The 25,708-nt window shown below is 38.9% G+C and overlaps 1 protein-coding gene across 1 annotated transcript; it reads right to left on the bottom strand.

Annotated features, from left to right (window-relative positions):
* Nucleotides 1-1,727: 1,727 nt before the first annotated feature.
* pitpnb (phosphatidylinositol transfer protein, beta) lies at nt 1,728-25,160 on the bottom strand. The gene is made up of 12 exons (XM_031730760.2): nt 25,101-25,160; nt 19,915-19,945; nt 18,842-18,987; nt 16,997-17,088; nt 16,316-16,323; nt 15,560-15,634; nt 15,080-15,163; nt 7,413-7,490; nt 7,206-7,310; nt 6,396-6,518; nt 6,097-6,183; nt 1,728-4,451 (listed from the first exon to the last, which is right to left on the bottom strand). Exons 1-11 carry the CDS (start codon nt 25,118-25,120, stop codon nt 6,136-6,138), a joined length of 810 nt encoding a protein of 269 aa, XP_031586620.1. The 5' UTR covers nt 25,121-25,160; the 3' UTR covers nt 1,728-4,451; nt 6,097-6,135.
* Nucleotides 25,161-25,708: the final 548 nt, after the last annotated feature.

Genomic DNA, 25,708 nt, shown 5'->3' with positions numbered 1-25,708 from the left:
GATCTAGTATAAGAGCCAGTTCCGAGTCAATAGTTTCCCACTCTCTTTTCTCACTGGATCTGGGCCACAGAATCTGATCTTTCCTACCTTCCATCTTCCTTTCCCTTGCTGGTAGTGGTTGGCTAGACTCAGTGTTGGAAGCCAGATGAGCTCTGGGCTGGATGATGGTGTTGATTGTGGCTGGCTTACATCTGTACAGAAATGTGTTGCTAGCTGTTGGTGGCTAAACTCCAAGCTAGGGGCTGATTTTAAATGGCCGGGCCCTGGGCTAGAATCTAATATCGGGTGTGGCTGGCTAAGCTCTAGACTGAGAACTGCTGCTGGCTGGATTTGACTGAGTTCAAATCTGGAGACTATGGGGGAGTCTGTACGACAATGAACTTCGATCGGGGTGCTGATACCCTGAGGACTGTGGGGATTCTCCTGCCTCTAGGCTTCAATCAACTCATTTGACTTACTTCTTAAAAAGTATGTGTCAATGCGAGGCCCCTTTCTCAGCTCGCTGAGGCACTTCTTCCTGCCTTGGTGGATTTTAATCAGTTGTTAGTTTTGACCAGCCACAAATGCAGTTCTGCAGCTTTTTTCCTACCATCATTGATGGTCCATTATTTGCAATGCTGGTTGATCTACTCATCGTTGGTACCATTCCGTGGTTCGTTGCTACTAAATCTGTCCGGAAAGGGTCTTCTTCTGCCCCTGCTCTCGCAGACCCTCGGGGTATCTTCTCCTTTGAGATTTCTGTAGCAATATTGGGTGTACCCAAGTCCTGCTGGTATGAGGCGCTAACCCACACCAGCCCCATTAGGGTCTATTTCCTCCTGTCAGCAGTCTTTCCAGGCTGTCATCTGGTCTTTCCCTGATTGTCAGCTGCCCTTTTGCAGCGGTCACTGGATCACTCCAGAGTTCTGGAGTAACTCTGCCAAATGATACAGGCATGAAGCATATATATTAACATCAAAGTTTATTTTGGCTTTTGGCCCACAGCAGCAAACACTGACTATTATTTAAGACTATGATCATGTTTAATATGAGCATTCATCATCGCATGGAGAAAGGATTCAGACGCCTTTTTCATTTTGTACAATTTTAAATTGGTGAACTTGCCAATTTAGTCTAACAAAATGGAAAAGAAAATCTGAATTCTTTGCACTAAATCATGGCAATACATCTTATTTAACTATTTATAAGATGCCTTGATCATACATCATAGCAACTGTGACATCACCTTATTGTTAATGCCTGTTTTCCAAACTTCAATGCCAATCATCTTTTTTTAACCTGACTTGATGAGAGAGGTGGATTCCATATGGTAGAAACTTGTAAATGACATGCTAGCCCTGCCCCAAACCTTGCTTTATCATCCTTTTTGACTAATGGGAACCAGAATTTACAAAATAAACAGTAAAACTTGAAACCAGCAACTGAGATCATAAATTGATCAGAAACGTTTTTAAGGAGGTGATACAATAAGACACCAGAAAGGCTATTTTCTGATAGAGTTTATTCTACTGGACTTTTTGTATCAGTTACTCCCTGTAGGGCATTTCAGGTGTTTATGTTCTGGACTGGCTTACCCTTTTCAGGTCAACAATTTCCATCTTTTCTTAAAGTCTATGATCTTGATTGGCCAACTGAATTGAATAGATATTCAAAAACCTATTGTATGGCAAGCTTAAAAAAGCATAACAAAAAGGGAATATCATCCCCACAAATAAACACACAAATGATTCATAAACAGAACTGATTTGTTTATTCTTTCAAATTTATTAGATATTTTGTTATGTTCCATTGTCTAGACCTTCTGTCACAGCTTGGAAGCTGTGGGAAAAAAGAACTAATTTTTATTACATTCACTACTAATTCCCCTGAATTTTGCCTTAAAAGAAAAGACTGAATACACTGTGAATCTTTGTCTTTCAAAAACAAACAAAAAGAAAACAGAAAAAAAAAAACAACAGTAGATTTTGCAGATGCTTTTTCATGATTACAATAAAGAAAACAGTATTTTGGACTCCGTCTGTTCCCTAACCTTCTATCCCTCCCCTCACAGTCATACCTGGTATCAGTGGTAATGCTACAAAAGGCGACTCCCGTCATCAAACTCACTCAGGCTTTTCACTCCTCGTCATATAATTCAGAGGTCAAGCTGAATGGAGCTGGATTTTGGGAGAGGCCACCCTTTAAAGGAAACTTCCTTCTTGTGTGATGCAATTCAAGAGTTTCTTAAAAGCATCAATAGATCAAACCGAGAGAAAAGAGCATGCAAATTAGCCGTTTTGTTAAACCTATTTGTCCTCGTACTGGTGATTTAACAGGTCCATGTCATGCTTGTACAGGTGTGAAACATGCCAGTGCTCCCGGAGTTAGGAACATCCTGCAAAATCTATCCCTTTATCTGTGTAGCTGTACATTCATAGGCATGGATGAGGTACAGTTCAACACGTGAACAGTTTGCTCTGCTTTAGCAGCATGCTATCCACAAAGCTGTTATGTGCTCCACTGACATTCCAACTTCCTTAGAGTTACTTGTAGCAGTACAGTATTAAATGATAAACCTGACAATGCTGATGAGCGCTTTATCTGTAAAATCGGGCCTTTTATAAAGTACACTTAAAGGCTCTCTTTTACCTGTTAAACAAAAACACACAGAGATAGGTTCTATCAAAACCTACAAATTCTGAGACACACACACACACACACACACACACACACACACACACACACAACTGATCAAAAGCCTTAACCAAACTATGTCATGATTATAAAAAACATCCTAAATATTTTACATTGAGCCTGACCTTATCTGTGTTAACTTCAATATATATAAAAAAACCCCCAAACAAAACAAAAAACTCAGCTCGTGCTGTGATACACTGCTCTAACCTCAAGTCAATGCAGCCAGAAAAAAAAAAAAAAAAGTTTGTGACAGAGGAAAGTGACCCACCCATTTTCTAGACGAGGCTCTGACTAGTTCACTGCAAGAGTCAAATTTACAGTGCGACCTCATACTATACTACTTTCTTGTAGTTAGTTAACTTAGGTGAAAAGCTTTAAAAAAAAAAGAAAAAAAAAGAAAAAGAAAAAGTAATTGTGTGTGTGGGTGGGTGGACAAAAAAAACAAAAACTAAGCTAATCCACATCTGTAACAAACATGGCAGATCTGCCTGGACCCATTTGTTCTGTCAGTAGAGTGGAAACAGTAGTTTGAGAAAGATATATTAAAAAAAAAAAAAAAACTACCTTGATTCATGCACGCAGCAGCGCACAGACACTCATCCTCATTTAAATCTAAAACAGAAAATTTAAAAAAAAAAAAAAAAAAAGCTTTTGGGGAGGTTTGACAGCCCTCCAGTTAAAGCCCTAGCCAAGGAGAAAGGCCATGCAGCGACAGCATGAGGCAAAGTTCAAGAGGCTGCTGGTGGTGTGAGAGCACTCAGAAGCCTTGATCTTATGCTGAACGTTAACCATCTCAGTCCCCAGAGTGACAGTCTTAAGAGTGAAGGCAGTTAAAAACACAAACAAGCACACAGATGCGCACGCTAACACACAGGTGTAAAGTACATACTCTCCTGGAGGGTGCTGACTTGCCCTCTACACAACACACACAACACGCACTGCAGCGGCTGTAGACATGCAGCGACAGTTTAAAAGTGAGGAGTTGCTGTTGTCCACATGCACTTGTGTCGAAGAAAGGGGTGGGCAACAATAAATTACCCATCATGCATGAGCATTATTTTTGCTTTTAAACCATAAAAAATAGGCATGGATCTGCCTGAGAATTCAAAATAAAGAAAAACAAAAAAAAGCCAGACATAGTGGGCCAGTGGAACGAGGGCAGAGAATCGAGAAAAACCTTTTACCAGGACAAGTATATCGACAATACTGAGGGGAGAGACGAGGTTTAAAGTAGAGACAGACAGTTATAATACAAGGAGAAGGTGGGGAATTCAATGGTCCTGCTTCAATCATCTCATAGAAATTTGTGTGGGAACGTGTAGCTAAAAACATTCTAATGAATTTAAAAGGCTTGACTTTGTGAGTCACCATTTACACACCTGGATAAAAACAAAGCCCATTGGAATAATCAACTAACAATTACATATCAGGCAATTTACGATCTGTGCAAAGTTTTTTTTTTCTTTTTATATGAATGCAAAACCTTTTTTCTTTTTTTTTGTTTTGTTCTTTTTTTGATTTTTTTTGCTTTGTTTTTCTTCTCTGAGTGAACAGGAGGCTTGTGACTGGGGGTAGGATCTGTACAGTACTGTTAACCAATCATTTCAAACCCCCCAATGAATCATGTGAGACAGGAAGCGAAGAGGCGACAATCAGGGCCATTTCCTCAGCGTGGTGGACATGTCTCTGATGACATCATCGTGACAGGGTTTGGTTGATTTGCCTCATTGCTCATGAGCAGCACTGGTGCCTCGAATCGGACCTGTTTTACGCAGCTGAATGAAAAAGAAAAGGCAGTAGTCAGCTTGTGTGTTGAATCTGTGGAAAAAGTCAAGTGATGCTTAAACTGTTTTTTTTTAAAATAACTCTTTTTTAAAAAACAAAACAAAACACAGATAACATTAGAAAATGAACATTTTGCCCCACTATAGTTCACATTTTTTTAGTTCAATATACACAAACTGGACCTAAATGAGAGGCAGAAAAGTGACACATGGCTAAGCCAAACACAAAAGAATTCTCTTTGCCAAACTGTTGATGTTTTAAGTCTGTTAGTAAAGAGCAATGTGCATGCAGCAGACTTCCAAAACTCAAAGAAAAAAACAACAATAAGCATCACAAACACAAAACATGAGGAGGAAAAATGAAAGTGTCTGACGTGAAGGTGTGGGAGCTGAAAGAAAATCTTAAAATGTGAGCGAAAATGACAAACAGTAGCAGGCAGGAGGGGGAAAATGAAAGTGATCACAAACCTGTTCCTTATCTTATCATTTAAGGTTTTTACATACAATGTTTAAAATGCATTGGTCATATCACTTGGGCTGGTGAGAGAGTAGAGATGAGTGAGATATTGAGAGGAATCTCTGTCTTACATGAATCTGTTGTAAACCCTGTTGTTTTACTCATAACTTTCACTTATTACCTTTCGTTACCCCCATCTACAGAGGTTCAAATTATATTGCATTACATTCAGAGACATAACTACTTGTATAGCAGTTGTGTCAATTTCAACAGAAATATGTCTTAAAAATACATCCCACCCACTAAAACATTACAAAATATGCTCAATAATTAGATTAAAGTATTTAGAATACAAATATTTGATTAAAAATGATTAAATTAAATTCAAATTTGATTAAAATCTGAAAAATTGCCTAAGAGAGGACTGTAAATCTGTCTTTGTGGAGTGGGCTTGTGAACATCCTGCCATCATTAACAGACGGTTGCTGTTAAATTATTTCAGACCTAAATGGACTCCCATTGGGTCTAAGCATTTGAGAGTTTTATTTTGAAGAAAAGCTACAACCATTAAGCTAGCTAATATATGTGATTAGCCTGCTGTTATTAAGTGTCATAAAACATAAAATTACTGAAAAGAAGAAAAAACTCCAAACATTATTAATATGTTTTGCAATTTTTCAGCTGACAGCAGCCTACTTATATTCCAATTACAACATGTTCTGTCTCTCTGAGTGACATATCCATCTACCTGGTATAGCTGGCTTTACCAGGTAGATGGATATGTCACTCAGAGGTACCTACTGCCCCTGGTAGTGCTGCTGAATATAATTAAGAATCCTCAGCGACAGCCTTAACGCTCATTCTAGTTTTAGTCCTCGGAAAGTTTTGTTTTGTTTTTTTGAAGACCTAAAATGTTTAGATGATTGTCACGAATACAAAAAGATAATAAAGAACTGAAATCCACACATTTGAAAAAAAAAAAAAAAAAAAAAGAGATAAAGGGATAAAAGGAGAGGAAGGTTAGAATGAAAAAATTACACTGGGATATAAAAGTGTAAGAGACAAGAGAACACTGGATGGTTCCAGATATAGGTTAAAAACACGAGGACGACAGCAGCCTGAAGCCATGGAGTGGAGACTGATCCATGCAGTGTAACCATCACTCATGATGAAACTTACTCAGCCTGCCTCTAGTGTCAGACCTACAGCGACGGGGTTCTACTCATCTGTGGCACAGGTGCCTCGCACATCTCCTTTCTGACGCATCTAATGTGAAATTCAGGAGCAAAAGGGTTAAATCGCGAACATGAATCATGTTGTGTCCTCTCCAACAGCCCGGTCAAAACATTATTTCAAACCATTACCACAGATCTCCAAACATTTCTAAATATGAAGACGACTGTATGTAATTTAAACTTTATTAACTACCCCGCGACAAGGGTAGTTATTCCAGATTGGATTCTATTTGAGTTAATTACCTCCTCAAGCTCTTTTTGAGTCTCCTCTTCCATCCGCCTGATGTCCTCCATGGTCAAACCCACCCATTTGTCAATCCAACAGAACAACTGGCGATGGAAGTTGGTGAAAATACGCTTTTCTTGCTGTGGAAAACAGACAGAAACTTAAATGAAAAAAAGAATACTTTAAAGGTTTTACAGCGCTGAAAGACAGATTTTCCAAAATACAGAAGTGCTTTAGTGACCAGCAGCAAGAAAGATTTGTTTCCTTCATGTCTTTATGTCACATTCATCACACTTGTGTAAAACACAAGCCACACTCAACTCTAGCATGGAAAGATAGGACATGAATTGTAAAGCTCATCATGACAATAATGTCATGATGATAATGTTTTTTTAATTAAAAAGAAAGTAGTGGTAAATGGTAAATGGCCTGTATTTATATAGCGCTTTACTAGTCCCTAAGGACCCCAAAGCGCTTTACATATCCAGACATCCACCCATTCACACACACATTCACACACTGGTGATGGCAAGCTACATTGTAGCCACAGCCACCCTGGGGCGCACTGACAGAGGCGAGGCTGCCGAACACTGGCGCCACCGGGCCCTCTGACCACCACCAGTAGGCAACGGGTGAAGTGTCTTGCCCAAGGACACAACGACCGAGACTGTCCAAGCTGGGGCTCGAACCGGCAACCTTCCGATTACAAGGCGAACTCCCAACTCTTGAGCCACGATCGCCCCCCAGTGTACCTCAGTGACCTTAAAATACTTATAAAGACTATATAAGACTTCTCTCATCTGATGAGAGAGGAGAGCATACGTTACCCTGTGGATGAAGTTTTCCACTTTGGTCTGCAGACCCCACCATTTGAACTTGACAGTGACCAGTTTGTATGCACACATGTAAGGACAATCTGCCTTCAGCTCACTCTGCAAAGAGCACACAGGAAAAGCATTGATAAATAAACACAGGATTAGGATTAAGAAAGTAAAGGACAAACATGAGTAAGATTCTGTGTCCATGTCTGGTACCTTCCATTCAGGTCCTAAAGGTCCTCTGTCTGTTTTGGCCGAGTGAAAAAGCGCAGGGTCTTCTTCTGGCTTATAGTCCTGCAGGAGAGCCAAAGAAAAAGAAATCTTTAAATCTTGCAGAACATCAACTTGTCTGCTGGAGGAGCACAGAGAAGTCAGTAAACAACTTCCCTCATGAGTTTGTAATTGTCAACACTGATTCAAGATCCCGGCACGATACTACACAGACTAGAGCCCAACTTTTTTTCCAGACCAATGTGATATTTGGTGATTAAAAATCTGATATCCCTGAAATTACTTCTTTAAGCTGGGCATACACTGCAATTTTTTCAGTCGCGTTATTCAGCTCCTGCTCAAACTGTACAATTGACTCGCAGGGGTTAGAAGTTTGTAGGTCACGATGCAGGGTTTCACACTATACGGCCCAATGCTCTGATGCAGTGTGAGTGCTCACACTGTGCGTCCATAACATGAAGGTTATAACACTAAATCTGTCTCTCGCTCTCCCTCTGTCTTTCATTCACACTGACATGCACACCACCACCATCAACTTTGCTAAATTGCTAATGAAAAACATTAATCAGGCAGCTGTGATTGAGCAGCAATGTCCATCCAACTATTTTCATGGTTGTTGCGGTCGTGATAATTTTGTGAGGCCACATCGAAAAGGCTCAGATGAGCTTGCCAAAGTTCTACAAGTTGTGCTTTCATCGCTTGTGTCCAGATCAAACGCTGCACTGCTGTGCTGCTCCATTTTTCACTTTCATTTCTGTGTTTGCGCGTGCGCAGTGTGAGAGGATGCAGTGACACCCTCACGACGGCCGACAGGATTTGATTTTTTTTTTGATTTTCTTATTTCTTATGACCAAACGATTGATGATTGGGAGCTGGTCGTGAGGGGTTAATCGCTTCTCGTTACCCTATGTATACTACATGATGCACAACACACGATGAAGGCGAAACTCGGGCTGATCACCAAAATGGTCACACAACTGAAAAATCGGCTCAAAATGGGCCAAAAATCACACAGTGTATGCCCAGCATTACTCTCTACCCAGCTTTGCGAGTTGGTTGTTCTGTTTGTGGTGATCTAAATGTGTTGTCAAAAAAGAAGTTGCAGAGTCCTCTCTAGTGGATAAACTATGAAATATCAACACTGAGTATTAAAGGGTGCTGTTCCTGTCTCTTTTTTACAGTTTTAATTTTCATTTCTTGGTCATAAATCCAGACACAAATATATCAGTTAAACTGCCAATAAAGGCCGCTATATCACCCTGACAATATATCGACACTGACGAAGAGTAACAATCTCTCTCTCTGTTACATGCCCTAAATCTTGTTGTCTCAGTCACACTGAATTCAGCCTACCCTTTCAGCAGAGTTGTAACAGAGCTGTAACACTGAAGAAGAGCAAGAACGTATCTCTGTTACATACCCTAAATCCTGAGCTCAAGGTTTACTGTGCTGTTTTAATCCATCAGCTTTGTTGGGAAAGTGTGGCGAATAGCTGGAGCAGATGGACATTTAGATTAAGCCTTGACCTCCACACTGATCCACTTAAGTCATTACTGTACAGGAGTCAGTATAAGAAACACTGGGACAATCGAGATCCACCTCAATGACAATGCCTTAATACCACCTTTAAAATTTTAAACCACAAGTACAATGATTTATGTTCTAACTGATGGCCCAATGGATTACTGAGCTGCTCCAAAAGACAGATTTATAGTTTATTTAATAACAAAAACTATAAGGGCATTCCTTTCAAGTCAGACTGTGACAAAATGTTGTTGATCCACAGAAGCAAAAGTCATAGATTATAGTCACACAAAAGACAATTGAATAGATTATGCAGAGAGAAAATAATAAAACCATCTACTGGGATACTGTGATAGCAGTAATAGGAATTTTAACAGGAACATTTTACATTGACAGATCTTTCTAAATAAAATGCTCTGTGCTGCACTACAGAGTCATTTACTGCCTTAATGGATTTGGTAAAAATTAGCTGCTGACATCCCTTATTCATGCCCCAAGTGTCGAAGCTGATGGAGGCCACCATCTGAACGACAGCGATATTCACTGCAAACAGTGCTGACACAAAAGACATTTGGTCAGAGAGCAAGCAGGGTGACAAATACTCACAAGGATGTGTGATTATAAAAATTGTCAATCAACTGCTTATTAAATTATCCATAAAAAGGTATCTTTTGTAATTAGCCTATGCAAATTTATACTCAAACTGCCACCACCAGGGGGTCTATTTAACCAACGCGATACTTGAAATGTGTCCAGATGTGTAAAGCAAGATTTCTAGTAGAGTAGAAAGGGCACGTTCACTGTCGCTGTACTCCAGGGACTACTTGTCTGCGGTGGTGAGCTCTGCTGTCAGACGGAAGCAGTGTGCAAAGTATCTTCTAGTCAAAGGAGTTTGCGAAGAAAAAGCGTCTGGACTTCTTTAAGTTGCCTGAAGACGTTTCACCTCTCATCCGAGAAGCTTCTTCAGTTCTAAGGTCAAATGGCCGAGAGTCCCAGATTTAAACTCAGTGGGAGTATCCCCAAGGAGGGACAAAGGACCCCTGGTGATCCTCTAATCACATGCGCCCAGGTGTGGCGGGTGTGGGACCTAATCACCAAACCCGAAACCCTGGCTGATTAGGTCCCACACCCGCTTTCACACCTGGGCGCATGTGATTAGAGGATCACCAGGGGTCCTTTGTCCCTCCTTGGGGGATACTCCCACTGAGTTTAAATCTGGGACTCTCGCCATTTGACCTTAGAACTGAAGAAGCTCGGATGAGAGGTGAAACGCCTTCAAGCAACTTAAAGAAGTCCAGACGCTTTTTCTTCGCAAACTCCTTTGACTACGATGACCTGGATGACTGAGAACCTTCACAGACAAAGTATCTTCTACAACCAGTTTGTGGGCCACTCTTGCTCATGTTGTTGTTGATCCATAAGCCAGCCGCAAAGGAGATCAAAGCTATAGCATACAAAGAGCTGAAGTGAAACCGAGTGTTAAAAACGATGAAAAGTGTCACTGCAACCTCTGTCCTTGCTTTTCATGCTTTACGTTTCTTTTCCTCCAGTTCTGCTGTTTCTGGTGAACTATCGCTCCCTGCTCTATTGCGGTCCACTTGTCAGCCAATCAACATTTGTCTGTCGCATATGCCATCTGCTTCTAGCGATGCGGAGTCAGGATCTTGGAGCCCCTGTCTCCAACTGAAAAGTTTATGCAGAGGAACACATTTGCGGGACTATTAACTCCACTTTATGCTATTCTTAGCACCAACTGTTTCCTGAGAGGCTTTGACTTTTGCCTTTCCGCCGCTGTATATAAGACTGTGCTCTTTTCTTCGTTAAATAAAGGACCATCATTTGGTTAAAAACTGCTATTACTGGTATTCAAAGTATAGCTAAGTTTCACTAAATTCCAAAGTGAAAATCTGTAGCATATTAACAAATTCCTCACTCTATTTTCTTTGAGTCACTCCTAGGGATGGGTACCGGTATCTGGTGCCATAGTTCTGACATAAACGGTAGTAACCAGACCAAAAAGCAGCACACATTTCGGTGCTTTTTTTTTCTTGAGATGTCATACACTTTGGATTCTAGCCAATCATTTTACCTTTCCAAGGATAGTAGGCGGGCCCAGGTGCGTACGTTCTTTTAGAGCAGAGCTACAGATTAAAAATGCCCAAGGCGAAGCAGTCAAAAGTCTTGCTTTACTTCACAGCAAAAGATGCAAACTCAGCAGCCTGCAACAAGTGCTTTAAGGTGATACTGTGCAAAGAAGGTAACACCTCAAATCTGATGAAACACCTGGCGACGCATAGTGTTTTTTTAAAAGCCGAGAAATGCACCGTATTTGATAGCTTGCTGCAAGACCTCACGCCGAGCACATCTACTGCGGGTGTGGTGTTATCGGACCCGGAGTTAGCAACATCCCCCAAGAACCCGAAGAGTAGAGTCCTGGCCCCTAGCCCTGCCAGTGTAGCAGAAATGATGACGGATGACGATGGGAGCAGCAGCAGTTCTTCTCTGGGTGAGTAGCTTAATGTTGTTCGTGTGTAATTTACATTGAGTAGGCTAACCATGTTATTAAATTAATGCAAGTAAGGTGAACTAGCAAACACCGTCGTAGTTACATGCAGCTGTCTTCTTGTTTGATGGAGTGATACCATATATGCCCTATAGCTGCAGAAAAGGCTAACATTGTTATCTTTTTACAAAAAAAAAACCCCAGCTAAACATGAGAGGTTTTAGGACAAAGTTTGTGTTTTCCATTGTTTATGTACCTGTTCCAACCAAAGGAGGTATGTTGTATCAACAGAAAAGGCTAACTTGGTTATCATTTTGCAGAAAAAAAAGAGACTGCTAAAAATAAAAACATAAGAGGTTTTTTGGACAAAGTTTGTGTTCTCCTTTCTTTAAGCACCGGTTTGAGCACCGTTTAAGCACCGGCACCATTTCAAAAGTACCGGTTTGGCACCGGTATTGGATAAAACCTAAACGATACCCATCCCTAGTCACTCCTTCACATGTCTGACAAATGGCTGCTCCAGCACTGCTTACTCTGATTGCAGGCTTGGTGTAGGCTCAGACCGCATTACACTATGCTGTAATACGTAAATGTTGAGTGTCAAGTGACAGAGGTTAGTGTGTATGCAGGAATGAATGTAAAACCATATGCTTGACTGTGTTTTTGCACTTTTGGACATATAAACTTGTCTTTAATGTGTGGTTTTATTCAATTAAATTAAATTTATTTATAAAGTGCCAATTCACAACAATGTTTGCCTTCAGGTGTTCAAACTGTAAATCACTTTCTCAAATGTTATTACTATTGTTATCATTCAAGTTTATGAAAATATAACGGCAAAATGCAACAATCCTGTAAGTAGGGTTGGGCCATATTATACCGTTCATGGTAATACCGGTATAATGTTAGGCAATGATAAGAAAATGAAATATCGCGAGAGAATATGGATAAAACGCGCATGCGCGCAGTGCCTTTGTTTTCATACGCACATGGCGGAAAAAGCATGACCGCAACGGAGAATGAGAAGGGCAAAAGCGGATTGTTGAATGAAACAGATGAACCAGAATTGGTTTGTAAAAATGGTGCAACTTCAGTGGTGTGGAACTGGTTTGGTTTTTGTCCGGCGCTCAAAAATCTGTTAAAAAATGTTTTAGTGCGACTTTGGTAAGCTGCGAAGCTGCACCGTTTGATGGATTGTCGGAGCATTACGGCTACCGTAGTAAGGAGCCTCGCGGAGTGATACGAACTGTGCTTCAACATAATATTACCGTATTGTGTGTGTATAAGGACCCCAAAATGGCACCTGTTAAGAGACATGTGTATGAAGCGGATTTTAAACTCAAGGCTATCAGTCATGCAGTAGAACATGGGAATAGAGCAGCTGCGAGAGAATTCAGCATTAATGAACCAATGGTACAGAAATGGAGGAAGCAAGAAGAATGAGTTGAGTAAAGTTAGACTTATCTGACTGTTTTTTACTGCAGTTTCATGTTGCAAAGCACCTCTTTTTAACTTTTGTGGATATTATACATGGTTATGCTCAGGATATGTCAGGCCATTTCCACTGGAAATGCCTTTTGGTTAAACTGTCAGCAAGGAATTTGCATTTCCACTGTTAAATTTTTATATAGCTTTAATGCATATAAAAAACAGCTTCTTGTTTAAGTGAAAATAAATTGATGGGGGTTCTTTTGCACTAATAAAGTTGTGGAGTTGTAAAGTATTTTGTCTCGCATCAATTATATCGTCAGTTATATTGTTATCGCAAATTTTCAAATATATATCTCGTGATAAATATTCTTGGTCATATTGCCCTGCCCTACCTGTAAGTAAGGAAATCCTGCACAAAGTAATTTATCTGGTGAGCTGATCATCACAACACACAGAGCATGTGATAATCAAATGAATGTTACCATGGTGATCCAGCCAGGTAAAAAGAGAACCACCTTTGTGACTCTAAAAATGTTGGTACCTGGCAAACCAATCTATCTTCATAGTACAGCCCTCAGGTAATATACTCCTGTTTGTGCTCTTAGTGATCCTTAAATTGGATTTTGTTGTAGACATAAACAGGTTAAAGAACTTATTTTTTTAGTGAAGTGAAACTCAGTATTGATGGACACCTAATGGACCTACTCTTCTGGGTCCCTTTCAGATATACTTTGAAAGCAATCAGCATTCAAACTATGCAGAGTCTATCACTCTGTTGCCTTCTCTTGAAGGTCCACACACAAAAGCATCTCATAGCCCCTGTGTAGGTTAAATTCCCACAGTCATATTTTCTGTGGAGGCGGAGAGCAAATGGAATGTGAAAAAAGCAGCCTTAAGGCTGAAAACAGATTAATTCAAAGCTTTGTAAATTAGAAATGGACTGGTATTGCTATACTCAAAGACTTGTAAGAACACTCAAAGAGCTTTTTACAAGTCTCATTCACCCAATCACACACACATCCATATAAGTGATTTTTATTATTTACTCAAGCACTCTTTTAACATGTACACACAGTCACACTAAAATGAATACATACAGGCAAACTCTGAATTCAGCATCTTGCCCAAAGATACTTTGACATGCAGAGTAGAGTAGCCAGGGATCAAGCCACTAACCTTCCGACTAGGGCTGCACAATTTTGCATAAAATGAGAATCACAATTTTTTTGCTTAGAATTGAGATCACGATTCTCTCACGATTTTCTTTTCCAGTATAAATATTTATTGCACTTATTAACTGCACATCAACTTCATAACAGTTGAGACTGAACATAAAAACAATAAATGTCTCACATTTTGTCGTTGCCGCAAAATGTTGTACTGCTTGTAATTCCGTTTCCACCGTTGCTCGACACTGCGTGTATAGAGCAGGTAGTGCAACATTTGAAAAATAGTTGCGAGACGGCACTGTGTAGCGTTTGTCTAGGGTGTTGATCATTTTCCTAAATCCCTCGTTTCACAGTGTTGATGGGAGCCATATCTTTAGCCAGGTGATAAGTGATAGCCTCCGTAATTTCTTTGTGCCTGCGGGAGTTCGACGGTATGGGGAAGCGCTGTATAAGGTTCCCGTTATTGATGTTTGGGTGGTTGACCGGGACGGATTTTCTCCTGTCACTTTCTTGGCCTTTACAGCTTCGTCATCTCTCACGTGCTCTCCGTTGTTTTATCCCTGCCAATTTTAGCAACCAGCTGGCTTCTGTATCACGTGGTATAAGGCTCCGCCCTTGTCATTTGTTGCGCAGGAAGAGTGAGCGCTTGTTTTCATGCAGATTATGTCCCGGATCAAAATGCGGTACAATCGTCATCTTTTTTTTTTCTTTTTTTTAAAATCGTTGTCATTTGGAAATGAGATCGCACATAAGTATGAATTGAGATCGCGATTTTCTAACGATTAATGGTGCAGCCCTACTTCCGACCCACTCAAACTCCTGAGGCACAGCTGTTTTACTTGCATAAGCAACTTTAAATACATAATTGTCTAATTCAAAAAAACATAAAGCCCTCACTTTTTAGAAATGTGTTCCAGCAAAAATATTGTCCTGTATTCAGGTCTATTAAACTTTTTTTTTTTTTACTTCTTAAGGTGTGGCTTATAGCAGGTCTTCATTAAACATCATCCATAATCAAGACTCACCCCTGGGGCCACTTCTTCTTTGTTTGCAATATCTATGGGTACAACCTCGACAGTCCTCCACGTCTGCTCATCCAGTTCATGGACCTGCATAAAGAAAACATAAAGCAGAAACACTTCAGCGCAAAACAGGGACAAAAAGAGGCATTTGTTTTTCATTCAAATTTGTTGAGTATAAATCAAATCACATGCAAATTCAGAACCGCCAGGTGAACTCTAACTTGGACCCTTCTATCATGCAAGTGTATGACAGAAAGATTCATCAACATAAGGCTGCCCAGCCTGTGTTTTGTGGCTTTTAAATAGGAGCCTGTATCTCAACATAGGGACATAAAAATCATGGACATTTCTCAGGTGTCTAAACATTTACTTCAACCTGCACTATCCAGCATTTCTCAATATTATATAGATTTTCCTTCCCCCTCTCATTTGACAGAATTTTAATGCACTGCTGGGATACAGCCAGCATTCCCTTTCACTTACATTTTCTACTGTTCCCATGTCAGGTTTGTGCCAGGTCTCGATCTTAATCATGAAGTCATCCTTCATGTACTCATTCTGAAAAGCAGGAGACAAATAACATTCTTTATATGTTGAAGTGAAGCAATGACAGGCTGTCACTCAGAAGTCAGGCAGGTCCCCTACACTGACAGCTACAGCTGATCTTGGCTGGTACCAACAACACTATGAATGGAAGGTTGTGAGACGTAAAACCTGCAGCTAAATCCAATTAACCAATCAGACTAAAGCAACATTGGTGATGCTATACCACTCAGCTCTGGTCTATTTTTAATATTAGTAACACTAGTTAGCTTGCCAGTAATCTAAAGCAATTCTGGGCTCTGAACTTCGAACATCAAAAGGACAGAGAAACAAATATCAAGGAACAGGGAGTGGATCAAATACTTTTGGCATACGTTGATGAGTGTCTGTTGCATACATAAAGTAATATCTGTTTATTTTATGCAAATGCAAACTGGCCTTATAAAATTAAACAAATATGTCAATGAAAATTGTAGATTATGTTTTATGTTAATGGATTTGAAGCAGGTAGTGGAAGATGTCACATCAAACTCAACTTTGTGGACGTTTCCTGGCATAAAAATGAGCTGTGATCGTCTAACTTGGTGTAAGACCCCTCCTGTCCTAAAGGACATGGAATGGCTAATGGGTGGATTTTCTGGTGGGACTAGGCCTTTAACAAAAAAACATCCCAAAAAGAGGTAATGGGTAACTCACCGTCACAACTGCAGAGTAAAAAGGAAAAGAGAAAAAAAAGAGCATCAGTATCAAATAATTAACAAAAAACTGTACATTTTTAGTATTATTTAAAGAAATGCATTTATGAAATGCCTATTTCTGTAGTGGCTAAGTGGACTATCAAAACTATTAAATAATAACAAGTCTAAGTTTCTTCTGTGCAAACAATTTATTTGTAGTAAATAATAGAGGAATACGAGGCTCTTGTTCTATGGATCGCTCCAATTTCCCTGTCTCGGACTGTAGCTGGTAGTCCCTCTTCCTCAGCCTCGATGAGTTTGTCATAGCAGCGCATGAATCAGCCTTCCACCTGCTGCAAGTTCTGGTTAGAGTGATTCTCCCACTTGCAGTGGATCTCTGAATCAAAAGAAGGTCTACTGTTGTCAGCTGCAGTCCAGGATGGTGGAAATACTGGGGAAAACATCTGAATCATACAGACAACTGCCACAATTGCAGCCTGGCTGGCAAGCCAGCTGGTAGGGAAACATGAGATAGGAAGGGCTGTGGGTAACTGGTCACTAGCATCTACTAGTTAATCAATTGCATATTTCCTCACAGACACATTGCTCCCCATAATTTTATCATTAATGCTATTCAAATAACACAAGCACACTAATGAAAGGGCACGAGTATGAACTGACTTCTTCTGCGTGTACTTACTAGTGCGACAGTATGGGTAGGCATTCCAAGCCTTTTCGTGAAAAACTAATGCTCCTTCTGGTGCAATCATCTTCACGTAACCCGGGACTTTACTGTTATGAAAGAGAAAATTAGACAATCATTATACTTTCCAACTTGTGTCTTTCAAAGGCCATAAAACATTGTAACAGGGAGCCGACTGTGCTCTTAAAAACTAGTAAGTGTGTGTTCTCTTGAGTTATTATCTGAAATATTTAATCAATTCTCATGCTGTACATGTCTAGAGCTCTTACCCAAACCCATTTTCTATAATATCACAAAGACCATACAATATACAGATGGTGGACAAAATAAGTTTAAACACCTGACATAAAGCCTGAACTTTTATGCACATTTTATCTGTTTTCAGTTGAGGGACTAGACCAGGGGTCGGCAACCTGCGGCTCCGGAGCTGCATGCAGCTCTTTAGTCCTTATACTGCGGCTCCGCGTGGTTTGGGAAAATAAATTAAAAGTATTTAGCTGAAGTGTATTTTATTTATGTTAGTTTTTTTTAACTTGTAGTTCTAAATTGGAAGATTATTGTGATATTGAAATACAAAACTAAAATTATATTCTATAATTTTTTCATCGCTCAAAAGAAGCGTCACACTCGCAGAAGCCTAAACGCCGTGCATTTATCGAGACTTTCAACCCCAGATAGGCCAATTATGGATCTTCGGATCCACATTATGTCAGCAGCTATTCTCCACCGTGAACTATGTTAAAAACAAACACCGCTCACGCCTCACAGACGGCAGCTTACAGTCCTGCGTAAAGATGAAAGTGACTTCGTACAGCCCCGATTTGCAGATGCTTTGTTCAGAGGTTCAGGAGCAGAAGCCCATTGTAAAAATATCACGGCAGACCCGACGATGTACAGTGTTATCTTCATTTTAGATGTCAAAAAGTATTTGCGGCTCCCAGTGTTTTGTTTTGCGTGGAAACCGGGTCCAAATGGCTCTTTGGGTTTTAAAGGTTGCCGACCCCTGGACTAGACTTTTCATTTAAACTAAGGGGCTCAAATCCTTTCAGTGATGAATGTAAATTATTTCAAAGTTTTGTCCTCACAGTGATATGTGGTCACTACTATGAAGTACTACACAATATGTAAGGACGCATTACTTTAAAAGAATGTGTAATATTGTGCTGGAAAATAAGGCTGGTTTTAAGAAATGACTGCTAAATAACAAACAACACTGTCTGTAAAATTGTTCAGAGGAAGGACAATATTTAGATTTTTTCACTGTTAGTGCTTCAGTGGTTATGAACACTTGCCTCAGGTAAACTTACTGAAGATAATGACAGCACAAGAAATGTTGCTATCGCTATATCAAGAGCTAGGGTAGTGCCTAGTTCTGGCAAGTGTTGGTTTTGAAACTACAACTTACAAATGTAAAAAAAAAAAAAATGAAGGTAAAAAAAAAAAAGCAGTCCCCTAAATGCATCACTTGCAGCGTGAAAGTAATTAACACATAGACATCTAGTCTTAGACTATTATAGTGATAAAAAATTATAACTTTTTTACCAGCTCTCACGTTTTTCACACCTCTTTTAACACCTGTTTGAGAGTTAAGAGTAGGTTTTAGGTTTTAAAATTAGAATTTGGTCAGGGGTACTGGTTTGGTACCTCTCTCTACACAGTGTAAAGCAGGCAGCAGTTAAACTGGATAAAAACCGGGAACAGAGAAGAACTTTGCATATACAGAGCCTGTCAATCAAACAAATCATCCTTACTGAGTGTTTAAGTAATTAGGTCAGACTAATTGTCTCTTATAGAGGACCCTATAATTTCATCCTCAAAAGAAAATTGATTTCAAAGCCTTGCCTTTTTAGATGATATATTTTATGTGTGTATTGTCCCTTCTCTCCATCCTTCTCATAGGGTTCATTCTTCAGCACTTCAATGCCTTCTCCTCCTCCTGTCTCATTTTTGCTGGCCTCAGCCACAGAGTACAGTTGCCCTACTTGATACTGCAAGAAATGGGAACACAAAGAGAAGAGAGTGGAAATCAGCTTTGACTACAGTGAAAAATCCTTAGATTAACTGGAAGGATTGGGAAAGGCTTTGTGGGCCCTTGAAGCCTGTGCAGGCGCGTAAGTGCAAGGATGGAGTATCACTAACAGCAACTAGAACCAACGTAGGAAGTAACTGTCTGTATTAATGTACATTTAAAAAGCTATGTTGGGCTGCACGTTCGTTTACAAGAGTCTAGCCACATTTTAAACAGCATTTCAGTCACTGAGTTGCACACTTAAATAACGCTTTAAACACATTTTTACAAGCCCATCAATAACATCTTTATATTTGTAGATTTTATCTTTTAAAAAAAAAAAAAAAAGATATTTGGACTTGCATGCCAAATGAAGTCCACCATCCTGATATTAATGGTTATTTGACACAATGTGCTTCACAATACGAGCAGTAACAAACTAATAAAAAAGACCCAAATAGACTCATATAGAAAATCCTTCATTGTGTTGAGAAAACAAAACAAAACAATTATTTCTTGTAGAATCCCAATAATAACCTCCACTAGGAGTGAAGATTATTAAAGACTAAACAGAAGTCTATTTTTGAGATTACACACACAAAAAAAGAGCATAAAAACATGATTGCTGTTAAGTCAACAGCCAGAATGCAGTTCAAAATGTTGAGCCTACACCCCAGTGTAGCTCTGCTCTCTGCGACACACAGCCTGTCCCAATAACATCAGTAGTCTCTAACAAAGGCTTTTTGTCTTAATATGAGGTTCAGACTAAAGCCAGCATGGATGAACATTTTCTGTGTAGGACAAACACAATACTCCCTCTATTTTATCAAAACATAACAATAACACAGTGAATTTAAATAATATGCCCTTATATACTTTAAGAGAACATGTAGGCAATAATACTCACCTCTTCCACAGAGACTGGCAACACTACACGGCTGCAAGGAGGATATGACAGGAAAAGAAGAGAGAAACAAATAGGTTAAAGACATAAAAAATATGAATAAAATATGAATAAAATTCTATTTTTAAAATAGAACCAAGCAAAATACACTTTTGTATGGTTGTAATGAAACAGATGCCACTGCCTAAAAACTTATATGAAATGATTCAACATTCCTAAAATTTTGCTTCTTTAAAAACATTTTTTTGCTATAAATGTTTACGAGTCTGAATTTTAAAACGTCAATGAGTAACTGAATATAGTATATGGCTTTACCTGAACTCCAATTATTAAGTAGCAATAGTTTTCAGATAAAATTATGAGCAAACACTTGATAACAGTGTGAAGGAGGAACATTGTTTCGAAGAAACAGGCCAACTGCTGCCAGAGCTTCGGAGGTGAGGGGAAACAGATGCACCTAGCAGATGCAGCTATGGTCCGAATTTCAAAATCCTACGTTCACATTTACAAGATTTTTAGAAAACGTGACAGAAAACTCTTGGAGTCCTTAAGGTCGAGGTCTCTGAGATTTGAACTTGTACAAGATTTTTAGTAGATACACCTATGGTATCAATTTAAAACTCCTACGCCGCTTTGTTCTCGAGTTACTGCATTCACAAACTTGGGTGTCTGCCCAGCAGGTTGATGACAATAGATGGGGGTTAAAAGTGCAGCACAGAGAGACAATGATCAGGATAAAACACAAACTATTTCTAATCATTTAAGTTGGCTTCAAGTTACAGGCTGTCACTTGATGAAATCAGTTGAAGTAGGCATTAAAAAAAAACATCTCATATTTAATTACTTTTTCTATTGTTGTTGTTTTTCTTTGGGACTGGGGGTCATTTAATTAATTTTTGGGTATGTGGGACCTAGAACCAATGAAGATGACATTTAACCCCATAGAAATTAATATAAAACAACAATGGCAGCATGTCAGGTTGCCTAGAAACTAGAGCTGGGCGATAGAACGATAACGATATGTATTGCGAAATAACTTTTTCTCGATAGAAAAATTAAACTATTGCGATAGGCCTCATCTCTCTTGCGCTCTTAAAAAAAAAAAAAAGAACAGCCAATCCAAATTAAGTAGCGCAGAGCCGAACCAATCACAGCCGCAGCGTCACGTCACGTGACTTGTTATGTACAGCACAAGTGCCAAGCCGCACGTGTGTATTTGTTTGGGAAGCAGCCAGTCGCCGCGCCGCCCGGGTAATGGAGGAAATGAGTGTGCTGACTAGAGAAAAATCAACCAACAGCGTGACCGAAGGTTATCGAAGAGAAAACAGATGATGGTTCCAATGCCGGAGAGACTGTCGAACGGAAAGGCCACAGAAGTTTCGTAGTGTGAAGGTATTTCAGCTATTTCAAGTCTGACAAAAAACAGAGTAGTGCGCACTGTAAATTGTGCCGAAAGCAAGTCTGGAAATATAATAAAGCGGTGCATGCTCAATCTCTGACTGAAAGCGCTAATTCGTCATTTGGCTTTTGTCAGACTAAAGTAACTGTTAAAACTGTTTGAAAAGCTAAGCTATACAACAAGGAGAGATTGAGAATTTCCTTTTAGTTCTCAGTTTATTTGATATTGACAAAAGTTAGTCAATTTTGTCTGTTCTGTAAAACAAACTAAGATTTATTTTTTTAGAATTAATATTTTGTTTCTAAGTGGAATTGACAATTTAGTAGTCTGTTTTGTTTGTTCTATTTTGAAACTTAAACGCTTTAGCGGCTGCCCTTTGTGTAGTTTGCAATATTTGCCTTTTTTATGAAAAGTCTCATGTTCCTTAAGTACATCTACCCTGTTGAACTTATTATGGGAAATAAATATTTAAATCAAAACAAGCTGCTGATTATTTCAAATATAGTTATTTGGCTTATATCGTGATATATATCGTTATCGCCTGAAATGAAAAAAACATATCGTGATATGAAAAAATCTTATATCGCCCAGCTCTACTAGAAACGTGTACTAAAACAAGAAACAAGAATTGGTTGCACAAGTTTGAATTTATTTTGCATTTTCTCTAATGCACCCAGGATCAAAGAATACATATAGGCTCAAGTGCATACATACACCCACACTAATACTTGGTTAAATGTCCCTTAGCAAATTGGACCTCAGCCAAATGCTTTTGGTAGCCATTAACAAGTTTCTCATTAAAATCATTAAAAACTCCAAATTACCATCAGATATTGTGTATCTATTAAGCTGTAATCCCCCCTAAATTTGAAACTTAAATAGTTACCTTTTAAAATCTAGATTTGACAAACCTGCTGGTTCAAGACAATTTAGTAGTAGTAGTTCTAGTGTTAACCTTAAACGTATTAAAGTAAGAGCTACTAGACCTGAACTATTATATGCATATTGCAGCTTAATTACAAAATGAAGGAAATCACCAAACAGACAGTAACAAGTTCTTTCTTGCTTGGATCTTCATGTCCTCATTCATAAAAAATGCTCCTAGACTGGCAGATTGAGCACCCCACCCTTTACCTAAACATCTACTGATTGATCAAGTGTGTGTTCTCTTGTGTACTCAACGTCTACTGTATATAAACACTACTGTGTGCTACACAATATTATACTTCAGAATATCTACATAATTTGCATAATGCATGCAAATTACAAAGGCACAAAAAGTTGTGTCACTGGCAATCATTAAAGGTGACTTATTTGCTCATTTTCACCTAGTTTTTGTCAGTGCATCAATAATCAATACATTCCAACATATATTTACATCTTCCGCATTTAGTGTCAAAGAACAATCATAACCCCAAACTGTATTTACATTGACTAATACTCACTATTTGTAAAAAATAACGGCAGCGAAAGGGTCTACACTGAAAATGACCTTCTTGGGTTAAAAAGCCCAAAGGATTTGGCACAGGGCATCTTTTGTCAGGTGTCTGTTATCTAGGTAGCTAAAAGCGTCTTGTCAAAGCATGCTTGAATTTTAGACATCACAGACAAATGCAGTATAAGTACTCTGCTCAGATGCAACCTTTATTAAAGTTTGAATTATAAGCAGCTTTATTTGTTTCTCTTGCTACAACAAATAACAGTGTAAATTTATAGCTAAAATAATGAGTAAATGAACTGATTAGTTATAGAATGAATTACTAATAGTCAGTTAAACATTCATGTAGAATCCCTTTAAATGTCAGGATTCTTAAATGTAATAATATGATTAAAAAAATCAATTTCTACAGTGGTACAACAGACATCTTTTCATCCTAAGCCAAGAGGAAATTCATTTTACCATTTTCCCCATAGTCCGAAAGCTCTGTATTCATATGCACATGGCCAATCCCCTAGCTATTGCTTTGAAATTTCAGCAAATTTTATTTGCTGATCATCTGTATATTTCAGCTGCTTCTCCAGTGCAACTGTCTGGGAATGCAGCTGCAGAAGCTAGTCCTTGCTCTGCTAAGGAATAGAGGGCCTAACCAGATTCTTGAGCAAAGGAAGAACTGCTACATGTGCCGTTAAATCCAACATTGCACATTTCTCAAAGTCAACTGAAATAACTGCACCAAAGCTGCTTTATAAACAGTATTATTTAGCACCAAAAATCTGTTGTACTAAGAAAGTAATTATGCCTGACATAAAAAAAATCATAATTAATGCTCATGTTTAATGTATACAATCACACACGTGGGCTAAACCAGCCCAGTGTAACATATCAAAATGTAAGGGTCAGCCTTACAGCATTAATATTAGTCATCTGTGACTCAATTCTATCAAGTCTAACATCAAAAGTACCACACATTTACCAGTGGCAGTGGCTTATAGTTATTTGTTGCATCACACCAAGTTTGCATGGGCTCAATGTTCAGTGTCATGAAAGGCTAAAAGACATTAAAGCTGTAAAGTTGTTGTTGTTTTTAAACTAAATATCTTAAATTATTTAAAATTTTATTATCCAGCAACAAAAAGAAAAGAAGATACATACTACAATCAGTTCAGAATTTTATAATACGTGATTAACCAGTAACAACACAAGCTTATGTTTAGGGATTTTTAAAATATATTGAGATATAAGCCATTACTGAGAGATTAATTTCAGTAACCAGAATACCTTTGTTTCTCCCTCCGTGAGACTACGTAAGTTGCTTTTAACCAACAATTTTGAAAGGTATTACTAGTCCTGGCTCTGATACTGAAGTGCTGTATGAAATCGAACCCACATTCTGTGCTATCCCCTAACAACAGGTAGCCTCCCGTTATATTTAGGCTACATATATACACAGGTTAGCCACGCAGTGAATGCTAGATTTAATAAGAAAAGAATGAAAACGTCCACTGTATAGTTTCAATCCACCCGATTGATGGGCAGAAATATTAAGAATAATTGTTTTAACAATTACGTATCATTAATATAATTTTCGTGTTAGCTGCCCAGTTCAAGAGGGCTAACCGCTAGCGCAACAAACTAACAGCAAAGTAGTTAGTCCTTCCATAACCCCATGCTAGCTTGTAGGCTATAGCTGACGTATGGTATGGGGAAGAACAGACAATAAACCCTGCATAACTATTTCTTAACGATAAGCTCTCGTCTGCTTTAACAATGAGTTTTACTAGCAGCTGATTGTGGACTCTTAAATAAACTCGGTTGTCAGGGAATTGTCATACTAGCCGCTACAGCTAACTTAGCCAGCTAGCATAAATGGTAAATCCGACAGAAGGACCCTTAATCTGTCACTCACGGGACCAAAGCTTAACGTAACGGCATTTCAGAGATATAACATGCTGCTACATGGCTAGCTGCAGTCACGTTGGCAATACAGCAAACCGTCAAAGTAGTACTAACTCTCTGAATGTGCAAAAGGCTTATGTGTGAGCGGTGCAGCCTTTTTATCTAACTCGTTTTCATTAAGAAGCTAATTATCCCCTCTGCATCTACAACTCAGAAGCTAACTGTAGCTTGTACTAGCAACGCCTTAAAAAGACCGGTGGGTCCCGTTATCCACGTCCTGATCCAACCTGCTCAGAAGCTGGCTTTTTACAGACTACAGGAGCGTAAAATACAGCGAACGACAACGCTAAATGAAACACACATGCGTATTTCTCATTAATCAAATGTGGGACCGATTTGAATACCCCACTAAACGCACTAAAAAAACATTTTTTAAAACATTTTCACACTCACTATTCCTTGATGAGCACCATCTTCGTCACCCGGGCTGCGGCTGCGCAGTAGTAATCGACACCCGATCAACAAGTCAGTTCCGCCCTCCGGGAAAAATCTGATTGGCTGAAATATCCACACCATTGTTCATGTAATACTGTAGCTCTGTATTCCATTAAACACTGTGTTACTGTACTTGTCATATACTACTATGACTGATATGTTCATTGATATTTATTATGGCGAAATATACACGTTTGCATTTACATCTATATTAGACAGAACTGTGATGCTTGTGCAGCACTTGATCAAAATCCTTGTTTATTGTTAAAAAATGTAAATACAACTCACTATTTGCCATGTTTTTGGAATAAAAAACTATTTAGTGGACATTTTTTTTCCATGATCTAAACTTTAAAACCTAATTTTGGTAGGTTTTTATCACAATTAGGTTTGATAGCTTTTGGTCATTTTGTACAAAATTTCTAAAATTTCTAAAAAGCTTGATCTAGAAAAATACTAGCTGCCTTGGCTTGCACAGCACTTGGACCGAGTTCACTTGGAATTTACATGATATATTTTAATATATACCTATATTTTAATACTCATACTTTTCTATAGGAAAAATC

Source organism: Oreochromis aureus, linkage group 7 (genome assembly GCF_013358895.1).
Source record: "Oreochromis aureus strain Israel breed Guangdong linkage group 7, ZZ_aureus, whole genome shotgun sequence".
In the NCBI taxonomy this organism is placed as follows: Eukaryota; Metazoa; Chordata; class Actinopteri; order Cichliformes; family Cichlidae; genus Oreochromis; species Oreochromis aureus.
The sequence above is the reverse complement of the archived record's forward strand: the minus strand, read 5'-3'. Positions and strand labels throughout refer to the sequence as shown.

Coding starts and splice junctions, on each gene's coding strand:
- pitpnb (XM_031730760.2), bottom strand. CDS start 25,120: ATGGTGCTCATCAAGGAATA. Junction 6,519..7,205: donor TGGAAAACTTCATCCACAGG/GTAACGTATGCT, acceptor TGTTTTCCACAG/CAAGAAAAGCGTATTTTCAC. Junction 6,184..6,395: donor CTCAAAAAGAGCTTGAGGAG/GTAATTAACTCA, acceptor ATTTCACATTAG/ATGCGTCAGAAAGGAGATGT.